Genomic DNA, 11,591 nt, shown 5'->3' with positions numbered 1-11,591 from the left:
ATTTCCATGGGGAACCACATAAAACACTCACGCGACATGTCCATCTCTAGGTTTTCAGACCCAGGCTTTAAGTCGAGACACAAACCAAATGACCAGCGTATGGCAGGGGGTAGAGTGGTGGGGGTGAAGAAGAGTCTCTCATTACCATATTCGCACAACAAACTTGGGGGCCCGAAGCATGTTGCCAAGCTTAGTCTCAGTCTCAGTCTCTGTGAAGGCCAAGGTCAGGCTGGCAACATGTTGCAGACGAGCCTTGGCAATGGAAACAAGTTTCTCCGATCGACTTCCACGGCAACACAACATATTGCATGAGCGCGAGACGATCTGCAGCGGGGTCAACACAGATGCACCGCGTGATGTTGCTGGCAACACCACATACATATGCACGATAAGGAGAGAAGCAACACCAACACCAGAGCCGGCAACGACGGCCGGAAAACTTTGGCCAAGACCAAAAACCACTTAAAAAAGGTCAGCCAAGTGTCACGCGTACATACACACACACACACACACACCCATACAAAACACTTGCAAAATACAGGAGAAGGAGAAGCAGCGGCAAATCCATTTCCCCCCAAGCATTTTCAGTGAATGCCAAGACTTTGCAACATCAAAAGAACTTTGCACCATTCTGCCAGGCAACGCGCACTCCCCCTAATGCTATCCAACACCCCACCCCACCCCACTCCCCCTGATTGCTTCCCCCTCCCCAAACTAATAATCATGACTTGTTAATCTTTACGCTGTTCCGTTCCGTTCCGTTCGGTTTCTTCTCACCCCCGCTTGCCTGCCTGCTTTTTCGCTTCTTTTTCCCTGACCTTTTCTACTTGTACTCGCATCATTGCTACTCTTTTCACTGGTTGGGCATATCAGACTTGTCTAGCAGGCTTGTGACATTCCCTCTGTTCAAGCCGTTCGCTTATGGGAAACTTTTACAGCACATAACCTTGTTCTTCACCCAGAGAAAAAAGATAAATTACATTAAATAAATTTCCTACAAATTCAATATAATATTTAAATTGTAAAATGTTTGATATTTTGAGCAAATTCTATTTATTTATATTTTCTATTTAATTTAAACTTTCTCTTTACTATTCCATTTCGCCTCTCAGTCTAGGGTACTCCCATGTTCCATATTCTCATACATTCCTCCTCAAATATTCTTTATTTCTATTTTAAAGTATTTTTCGACATATCCCAAGCTGTGGGTTGGGGTGTGAAATGGGCTGTTGGGGTTTTTTTTTCTTTGCTGATGTCTTTTCACGCATTATCATCATCATTGAGGGACTCCGACTCCGACGCCGAGAGATGATTACTGGAATGCCACCGACTATTATAGATGATGTAAGTGCAAAGAGGCATTGAACGTTACTATTTGTGTTTGCTTGTGTTGTTTTTTTTTGTCTTCTCATTTTGCTTTTCTTCTTTCATCTTTTCTGTGGCGAGCACTTTTGTTAACTAATGCCAACACTTCAGGAGCAACAAACTTGGCCCAGACCCCGGCCAGACGGCACAGCCCAGGGCTCAGAGCACAACACAGCGGAACCTTTCACTTCGATCTTAAATGCTAAATTCCACTAAGCAGCTTAGGACCGTTCTGGTGGCAAAGTTCGGGGAAAACTTTGCGCTTATCCTTGAAGGAAAGCACTCTCTCATTGACTTCTCGCCGGCGTCGTCGTTGCCAAAAGGCAGTCGTGGGTGGGACCAGCAGCCAAACAGGCAAAAACGAGACCATCATCTGCAGTCAGTGGCTTGGAAGCTACTTGACTGCATTTTCTGTTTAGCTGCGTTTAGCTTACCAAGTATTTTTGGCACTTAACCAAGGTTAAGTAAGTCTCTGACTTTCCCTTTCCCACCCCCAAGCAGAGCACACAAAAACAAGACCATAAAGAGGAGAAATGGAGAGTGAATAAAAAATAGAGCTTAAAAATTGTCATTCAAGGACTACTAAAAATAGGTTAAACTGCGGGATATTCGATATTATGGATTTCCCTTCCACAAGAAGCCCAAAAAGAATTCTTATAGCTTAAATTTGTGATGCAAACACATCGATATATTTTTCGGGAATAGATATTGGTTCTCTGTTTTGCGCCATTCGAATGCTCTATAAGGTTGTGATATCTATGGCCCCCTCTCCTTCACGCTATACGTGTCCTAACAACAATCTTTGGTGGCTTTTTAACAGATTTTTAAACATTTGCACCTATTTCCACAGGAGGTTTGGGGCTACTAGGGAAATGTCTCTGAAACAGGACTTCACTCATCGTTTAGCACTCAATTTTCTGCTGATATCTGGAAAAAAAGGATCCCTTTAGATGTGAGGACATGTCTGCCAGGCAGATGGCCCCTTGATTCGATATTTTGGGTGCCCAACAAATCTGTGGAGTGGGGCTCAATACTCATCTCAGGACAGATGTATTCCATCTTCCAATTCTCAAGATCCTTCTCTTTAAACTATCGTTTGCAACCCAACTGTTGAGACAACGAGCTTTTTCGCTGACTATGATTGTTCAATAATTTCACAAATTATTAATTTCCGAAAACGTTATAAATTTTATTATAGGTATTTGTGTGTTGAGGGTGGCCAAAGATGCCAGAGCCTTTTACAATAGTATTAGAGTGAAACACTTGGATGAGGCAAGCGAGCCGATCTCGAGCCAAAGTAATAGATTGGGGACAAAAGGGGTCTGTTCTCCAACTATATCAAGCGGTAACTGTTTGAGCAGGCGCAGCTGCTGACGGCTTAGCGACGGCATAGGAAAGAAAAGATAACAAGAGCGAGCATAGATAAGAATAGATGATTAAATGAGAGCATGTTGCTGAGCGAGCATAGATAAAGCTACGCTTACGTTACGTTAGTTTAGTATAATGACCAAAATAGAAAAGAAAGTGAATTGATAGGCAATAAAACAATGGTATAAAATTTACACTCGGGCTTCGCCCGAACATACTCCCCCCGTGGAAGGATCCATGCCTTTCACCTCATCTCGTAGAGGCAATAGACATAGTTTTGCAAGTGCTCTTCGGCTAACACCTGTAGCCATCCTGATCAAGGCGACTCGAGATACGCCGTCAGCTCCTGGGATGAGCTCGAGGATTCTCGCTAGAGGCCACTTCAGAGGAGGGAAGTTCTCGTCCTTAACAAGAACGACATCATTGACGTGAAGCTCAGGATTCCGGGTGCGCCACTTCGTTCTTTCTTGAAGACTGGTTAAATACGATTGGCGCCAGCGAGACCAAAAGATTTGCTGAAGCTGTGTGACCTTCTGCCAACGGTCCAAGCGATCGACGTTTAAATGAACCAAGTCAGGCTCCAAGAAGGTTGTGATAGGGGCGCCAACTAGAAAATGGCTGGGCGTGAGTACATCGAGATCTGCAGGGTTCTCTGAAAGAGGAAACAATGGCCTTGAATTAATGATTGCACAGATATTGCACGCGAGAGTGCGCAGCTCATCAAATCCAAGAAGCGAGGATCCGAGGGCACGTCGAAGATGATGCTTAGCAAGCTTGACTGACGCCTCCCACAATCCTCCAAAATGTGGCGATCTAGGAGGAATGAAACGCCAATCGATGCAATCGTTGAGACAAGCTTGATGCACGGCTTCTTGATGACTGTCGCTTAGGAATAGCGACTTAAGTTCCGCCAGTTCGTTCCGCGCTCCAACAAAATTTGTGGCATTATCTGACCAAATACGAATCGGTCTTCCACGGGTGCAAATGAAACGGCGAAGAGCAGAGAGGAACGCAGCTGTTGTAAGATCCTTCACAAGCTCGATGTGAACCGCCTTGGTGGAGAAGCATATAAAAATGCTCATGTAGCACTTTAGTGGGGGCCGGTTTCGAACTTCTGATTTATACAGGAACGGACCGCAATAGTCCACGCCGGTAACTAAAAATGCACGAGATTCGCTGACTCTGTCCACCGGAAGATCTGCCATTATTTGCTCGAGAGTTCGAGGCTTCACTCTAAAGCATCTGACACACTTTTGGATTACGTGTGCTACGGTCTTTCGGCCACCGATTGGCCAGTACGTTTGACGAATGATGGCTAATAGCGACTGGGGTCCAGCGTGAAGGTGCTTTTCGTGTAAGTGCCGTATCAGAGCAGAAGTGATGGAATGATTCTTGGGCAATATTATGGGATGCCGTGCTTCAAAGTCCAAGGTAGAGTTTTTAAGACGCCCTCCAACTCGAAGCAAACCGCAATCATCTAAAAATGGCGAAAGAGAGGCGATCGAGCTTGAAGCCTTGATGTCCTTTCGCGTTTCCAGGGCTCTTATTTCAGTGGATAGACGAGATTGTTGAGTAAGACGAATAAGCAGTTCGGTTCCCAAACGCAAGTCCTCCACAGTTATTCCAGACTTTCGTCGATGAATGAATTTGCATACATACGCAAAAATTCGTTGCATTTTGGGGAAGGAATTTACAAACTTTGATTCTTCCACCAAATATCTTGACGCGCAGTTTGTAATTAGTATGGTTTTTCGTGCCTCCAAAACCGGCTCTGGAAGAGCAGGTGTACTTGGCCATTGATCCTTACTGGCTGTCAAGTATGTAGGTCCATACTTCCAAAGTTGAGAATTGATGAGCTCAGCTGGTAATGATCCTCGAGAAAGCATATCGGCAGGGTTTAGATCAGTTGGCACGTGCAGCCAAGACATTCCAGATGTGAGTTCCTGAATAACAGAAAGTCTATTAGCGACAAATACATTGAAGTTGGATGGTTGATTTTTGATCCAAGCCAAAACGACTGTGGAGTCACACCAGCAATAATAAGAGCACTTGAAGTTCATCAAAGACACTTCATGCATAAGCTGAGCGAGTAGCGCTGCACCACATAATTCCAACTTGGGTATTGTGATAGTCTTCAGTGGCGCTACACGAGATCTGGAAGATAGAAGATTTGCCTTGACTCCATTGTCGCCTTGCGAAACAGCGTAGATGCAAGCTCCATAAGCACTCATGCTGGCATCACAAAATCCATGCATTTCAAGGTTGCTGCTTCGAAGGAAAGATAGGCGCGGGAAAGAAATTTGTTGCATAGAGTCAAACTGCTGAATAAAGTTGATCCAAGTTGTGCGTAAGGAGACTGGCAGACTTTCATCCCAATGAAGCTTTTCTTTCCACAGCTGCTGTAGAAATATTTTTGCTTTAGTAATAACTGGCCCTATAAGTCCGAGTGGATCATAAAATCGTGCAATAGTTGACAATACAACTCGCTTAGTTGGTTTCGAAGGGACTTGATTGGGACAGAATGAAAATAATAGCTCATCCGAAGTGGGATTCCATGCTAAACCTAGCGTCTTGGTTACATCGCTGCCATCAGTAAATTTAACAAATGTTTCCCTATCTTCATGGGGTGTTTGATCGAGTACATATGTATCGTTGGAACACCATTTTCTGATCTTGAAATTTCCTTTGGCTAATAGTCCTGACACCTGGCGAATTATTTCCAGCACCTCATTTGTAGTATCTCCCCCCGTTAGCAAATCATCCACGTAAAAGTCCCGCAGCACAACTTCAGAGCCAATTGGATATGACGAACTCTCGTCTGCCGCTAGTTGGTGCATAGAACGGACGGCCAGAAATGCTGCTGGTTTCGTTCCATAGGTCACGGTATCCAGCTTGAATGTCCTTAGCTCCTCGAGGGGTGAGTCACGCCACAGTATGCACTGCAGAAAACTATCTTGGGGCGAGACACGGACGCATCTATACATTTTACAAATGTCACCAGTCAATGCTATACGAAAGGTACGAAATCGAAGAAGAGTCGTAACTAACTTTGGCTGAATTGTTGGGCCTGACATCAATATATCGTTGAGGGAATATCCTGTAGATGTACAAGCGGATCCGTCGAAAACTACTCGGAGTTTTGTGGTGGTTTTGTCTTCTCTTAAGACGCAGTGATGAGGAAGAAAAAATTTGCATTGTTTAAGTGCGTCACTTTTGACAGGGGACATGTGATTCAAATCGACGTATTCCTTTATAAATGCGGCGTATTGGGCCTTGAGAAGCGGTTTGCGAACCAACTTGCGCTCTAGATTGAGAAATCTGCGATAGGCTTGTTGATAAGAATCTCCAAGAAGACTGTCACTCAGCTTTAAAGGCAATTGAACGCAATATTCGCCACTTGGAAGCCGACCGCAATGTTTTTTGAAATGTTCCTCGCAAGCAATTTCCTCCTTTGTTGCTTCTGTAGCGGGACCGTGGCAGTTTTCCACTTCCCAGAACCTTCGCACTAGCTCATCCAAACCAACGGTAGGCGTTTGACTCAATTCCGTCGAACTAGAGGCAGCTAGGAGCACTGAGCTGCGGGAGTACTGACCTCCACCTGTGACAACCCAGCCGAGACGGGTTTTTTGTATTATAGGAAGTCCCCTCTCCAATTTGATCTGTCCAACGCATAAAATGTCGTAAAATAAGCTGGCTCCAATAAGTACATCGATGCGCTGAGATTTGTTAAAGTGTGGGTCAGCAAGGCTGATATTGGATGGCATTTCCCATTTGGATACATCAAATGAAGAAGCAGGCTGGTTTCCTGTAATACGTGGAGCAACGAGAGCTGTGAGACTCGTGAAGTAATCGGAAGTCCTGGATTGAATGACCAAATTAACTGAACCTTCCGTGTGAAATGCAGAATCAGCGCCGATACCCGATACTGATACCGACCCTTTGGCTCGTTTCAGCTGAAGCCTCTGAGCAAAGCGAGAGGTTATTAAATTAATCTGAGAGCCTGAATCCAGAAGAGCCCGGCAAGGAAGAAGATCACCAACTCGACTCTTTATCATAATGACTGTCGTGGCTAGAAGCACTACGTCTGAGCTAAGATTCTGAGCAGGAGGCGAGCATGGTGATGAAGCGGCAACAAGAGAACTTGAAAGATTGGGGCCTGGGCATAAGTCTGTCTGAATAGGAGACGTAGTAGCGTTTGCAGGTTCCGTGTTAACTGACGTAGGCAGCGGATTGTTGATATGTAAAAGGGTATGATGCTTTTCACCGCATGTGCGACAAGAGCCTGAACTGCAGGAGGTATTCCGATGTCCCTTCTTCAAACAGTTGAAGCAAACTCTAAGCTTCCTTGCCTCTCTAACCCGCAAAGATGGCGAAAGGTTTCCAAAGCGAGTGCAGCTGTAAATGTTATGCCCTTTATTATCACAGAACACGCATTCCAATACGATTGTATTTGTAGCAACAAGACTGTGTTTTGAATGAGTGATTCGTTTATGTTTTCCAACCTGACTGCTATGGATTTGAATCGACATAGCTTGATCCATGGTCTCCATGGCTTGACATCTCCTCTCCAAAAAAGCCGAAAAATGGTCCCATGTTGGTATGACGTTAGGGGGCGACAGCTCCTCCCATTTGGTCCTGGTATCAGAGTCGAGATACTTGTATGTGGAGTTAACGATGATGCATCCAGCTATTTCCTCCATGGTACCCATCGATCTAAGCGCTCTCATGTGAGAATGAAGCTTGTCCGATAAAGTACGTAGCTTTGTAGTTGACCCATCTTCAACCTTCTCATGCCTCAGAATCTCAGCGACGTGTGCCTGAAAGATTAAACGTTTATTATTGAAACGATTGTTTAAAATGTCCAATGCAATATCATAATTGCTCTCCGATACTTCCAAAGAGCGAACAGCCTCCAGGGCAGGTCCATCCAAACATGAGCGCAGGTGCTGGAACTTCTCAATCTTTGATAGAAAGGGCTCCTGATCTATTACTGTGCTAAACATCGAGTAAAAGTCTGCCCACTCAGTATAACCTCCACGGAAAGTGGGAAGTTTAATGTCAGGAATATGATATCGTGACCGTACATTTCCGGAGGCAGTAACGTTGAGCTCGGGTCGTATCGTTGAGTGATGCGGCATGTTCTGGGTAGTCCTGCGGAGTGCTGAGCGAATACGAACTTCGATTTCCATCGCCAAATCGTCAAAGTTGTTGCTTAAGTCGCTGCCAATTTCGCTTACATCAAGCTCTTCTAAATTAGAATGAGTAACATTAAATGAGTCGGACATTTTTTCCAAGAATTTTAAATGAACACTTAGCGCATCTTCACTGATTGGGTTGTTTTCATCATTCAATATCGTCTCTCGAAGTGAAACGGCTTTTTTGTATATTGAGAGTGCCTTTAGTTTGTAAAAAGACACCCTGTTTTCCGGCACGTCATTAGACTCATCCATTTTCGACAGGCAGCAGCGAGCAAAGCACAAAGAAGAATCGAAGAACCAACCGTTTGATTTTTTTTTGGTATGCAAGCGCAAGTGCAGCGAACCCGAAGCCGCTAATGCACGTAGCTGTATTAGTGCTTGTAAGCAAGCGCGCGACGAAATGGGAACTAACCGCTTCGCGTTCGAACAGTTATGTTTAGCGGATAATTTTCACTGTTTATAATTGTTTATTTCCAAATTGTTACTGACGATCACGTCGGGGTCACCAAATGTTGAGACAACGAGCTTTTTCGCTGACTATGATTGTTCAATAATTTCACAAATTATTAATTTCCGAAAACGTTATAAATTTTATTATAGGTATTTGTGTGTTGAGGGTGGCCAAAGATGCCAGAGCCTTTTACAATAGTATTAGAGTGAAACACTTGGATGAGGCAAGCGAGCCGATCTCGAGCCAAAGTAATAGATTGGGGACAAAAGGGGTCTGTTCTCCAACTATATCAAGCGGTAACTGTTTGAGCAGGCGCAGCTGCTGACGGCTTAGCGACGGCATAGGAAAGAAAAGATAACAAGAGCGAGCATAGATAAGAATAGATGATTAAATGAGAGCATGTTGCTGAGCGAGCATAGATAAAGCTACGCTTACGTTACGTTAGTTTAGTATAATGACCAAAATAGAAAAGAAAGTGAATTGATAGGCAATAAAACAATGGTATAAAATTTACACTCGGGCTTCGCCCGAACACCAACTATACGATATTTCTTCCGATTTTTATTAGCTTTTCAAGGTCTTCATTTGGGTTTGCATCCCAGCGGTCTCTTGAAGCACTTTTCTGGCTTCACTCGTTCGACGAGACATTGAAAGACAGCGCAGGAAAGAGAGAGAGAGACAGAGATATAGGGATATAAGCGAGCAAAGTGCGTGAACAAAAACAACAAAATGGAAATGAAAATTGAAATTGAAAACGTTACGCATGCGTATGCGAGGCTTTTCTTTCCCCCCCAAAGAAGGGGGGGCGGGCGGAGGGGTCTGCTGTGCATCTGTCGCTGGACTTTCAAACATATCCCATATCAAAGTGAAAGAGGAAGATGGACAGAGACACAGCGACAGCGAGAGCGAGAGAGATGGCAGTACAAATTGGAAGCTGCAAATGGAAATTTTTTGCAATTGGAAACGTGAGGTTGAGGCGCACCACACACCGCACCCCACCAGCCACCCAACCCTCCCTCCACCCATCCCTCTACTCGAATCTCTACTGTTCAGTGAGCATCGCTGGCTGTCGGGGCTGGAGGCTGAAATCGAATCCGCTCCGGCTGAAATTCCGGCTGAAAGCCAATAAAAGTACGCGTGTGGCCAGAAAGATTCGTCACAAGGCGGTCGACAGCAGCAGCGGCAGCACCCACCACCAGCAGATACCGCAAACCGGACAAAAATTATGGCGACATGGACCTGGATGTCCTGAAGTATTCGTCCAGCCTTGCCTGGGCCAGCATCCTCACATGGAGCCTCCTGGGGTTGAGCTTCAGGAGCTGCCAGGCAGTGCCAGGCGGAAGCAGCGGGGAGCGGTAAGGATTCCGTCAAGGGAGTCGTCCTTTCAGCCACTCAACTCTGGCCATTTTGCAGGGTCCACATCCGCCTCCACATGCCGGAGGTGGTGCGCCAGCACACGCACTTCCACAACGTCTACAAGTACCCCAAGAAGTATCCACAGCACACAGGTCCAGCGCCTGCCCCAGCGCCTGCCCCTGCCCCTGCCCCAACGCTGACCCACCCGAAGCTGGTGGGAAAGCCGCATGTCCAGCTCTTGGGATACACCACGGCGGCCGGTGGCACAGGCCCGATGTCGCCGAGTCTGATGCAGTTGATGGCCACAGCGGTGGCGCCCACAAACATGCCACCAGCGCCCGCCCCCGCCCCCGTCCACACCAGCCTGGCGCCCAACTATGGGCCCGCTTTGTTCGATAGCTTCAACGAGGAGCTGCAGAAGCAGGAGGCACCCCTGAGCGCCACAACGACAGCGCGGCCGATCGCCAAGAAGCAACAGTTGCTGCAACAAATCTTCACCCCGAACGTGATGTCCGCCCTGCAGCAGGAGGCGGGGGAGGAGACAGACAGCTCCCTGGAGGAGGATCGCTTCGAGAAGAACTCCCTGCTGAACCTCAACTTCCTCGAGGCCCTCCAGCGGGAATACCTCAGCAAGTTCGGGGGACGGCGCAAGCGCAAGAAATCGGCCACAAGATTCGGCACACGACCAAAGGACTACTATCCTGTTGCTCCGCTGAAACCCCGACCGTACTACTACCAGGGCAATCAGGAGGAGGACGATCCAGCCGAGCACTTCGAGGACTACAGCGACGAGCCGCAGGACGACTACGAGGAGGTGATGATGGTGTCGCACGAGGGCAGCGGCAGGGGCAGGTCCAGGGGCAGGCATTCGAATCCCACTTCCTACATGGAGAGCTCCAGCTACTATCCGCCCGAGACGGACCTGGACGATGCCCAGGGCTACGACAGTGCTGTGGCATTCAGTGGCCAGGACAACAGCATCTCGGCCGTGCCCACAGTCGACGACTTCCTGGACGATGCGAACAATCATCCATCGTCTGGCTATGGCAACTTCTACGATCCGTACTCCTCCCATGAAATGGCCTCTCAGCCCTCGCCCTGGCAGCCTTCCCCCACGACGGCCAGCACCTCCGCTGGGATGGCCAACAGCTGGACAGCCAGACCCACCGCCCCAGCCAGCTCCCAGCCCTCGAAGGGCATCCGATTGCGGCCCAGAAGTCCGGGCGGACGGGCCAACAAAGTCCGCTACGTGAAGCTGGTGACGCGCAAGAAGCGCAGAAATCGCGAGAGAATCAGAACGAAAAGGTATCGTCCTTGACGATCCTTTTTAGCTCTTAGGAATTATGGTTTTCGAGTTACTGTTAATTCAAGCATACGTTTAATAAAATGTTAATTATTTTTAGAAGAAATTTCAGGACATTTTCACTATTCAAATATCGAAAAATTCAAGGCCGCAAGACTGAAATTAGATCGGAAACTCATGCAAGTCTTACCCAAATATGTGAATTATTTAAAAGTACATCGAAAAGGTTTGAGCCCTTACCTAAAACGAGAAAGAGAGATTTCAATTAGACAAAAATATAGGCAAATTGCAACGAAAGGAATGTGTCCTTTCGCTTAGGGGAAATTCGTGCAGTAAAAAAACCATCGCTATTCGAGGAATGTGCCGGGGTATTCGATTACTCCCATTAAACTGACTCCAAGTGTTAATTATAAATAAGTAATGTATGAATTCCCATCGATAGAGGACGGGGGTCCTTGGCAGGCTTCTCCTTTTCTGGCGCTTCTCGCGGCCAAAGCAAACTCTCATTAGATGAGCACACAAACCAGCATAGAAACCCAATTAAGGGTCG

The 11,591-nt window shown here is 46.6% G+C and overlaps 1 protein-coding gene across 1 annotated transcript; it reads left to right on the top strand.

The window, feature by feature from the left end:
• The first annotated feature begins 9,615 nt into the window (after window positions 1-9,615).
• On the top strand, window positions 9,616-11,056 carry LOC6592076. The gene is made up of 2 exons (XM_002017489.2): window positions 9,616-9,737; window positions 9,796-11,056. The coding sequence occupies exons 1-2, from the start codon at window positions 9,616-9,618 to the stop codon at window positions 11,054-11,056; spliced, it is 1,383 nt and encodes a 460-aa protein (XP_002017525.2).
• The last annotated feature ends 535 nt before the right edge of the window (window positions 11,057-11,591 follow it).

The sequence above is a fragment of the Drosophila persimilis genome, unplaced genomic scaffold, assembly GCF_003286085.1.
Source record: "Drosophila persimilis strain 14011-0111.01,24,50 unplaced genomic scaffold, DperRS2 tig00000000-arrow-pilon, whole genome shotgun sequence".
NCBI classification, from domain to species: Eukaryota; Metazoa; Arthropoda; class Insecta; order Diptera; family Drosophilidae; genus Drosophila; species Drosophila persimilis.
This window is presented reverse-complemented; position numbering and strand designations above follow the sequence as displayed.

Bases quoted from the DNA above. Each gene is read 5' to 3' on its own strand.
- LOC6592076 (XM_002017489.2), top strand. From the start codon at position 9,616: ATGGACCTGGATGTCCTGAAGTATTCGTCCAGCCTTGCCTGGGCCAGC. The intron at 9,738-9,795 runs GTAAGGATTCCG...GCCATTTTGCAG, and splicing joins GGCGGAAGCAGCGGGGAGCG to GGTCCACATCCGCCTCCACA.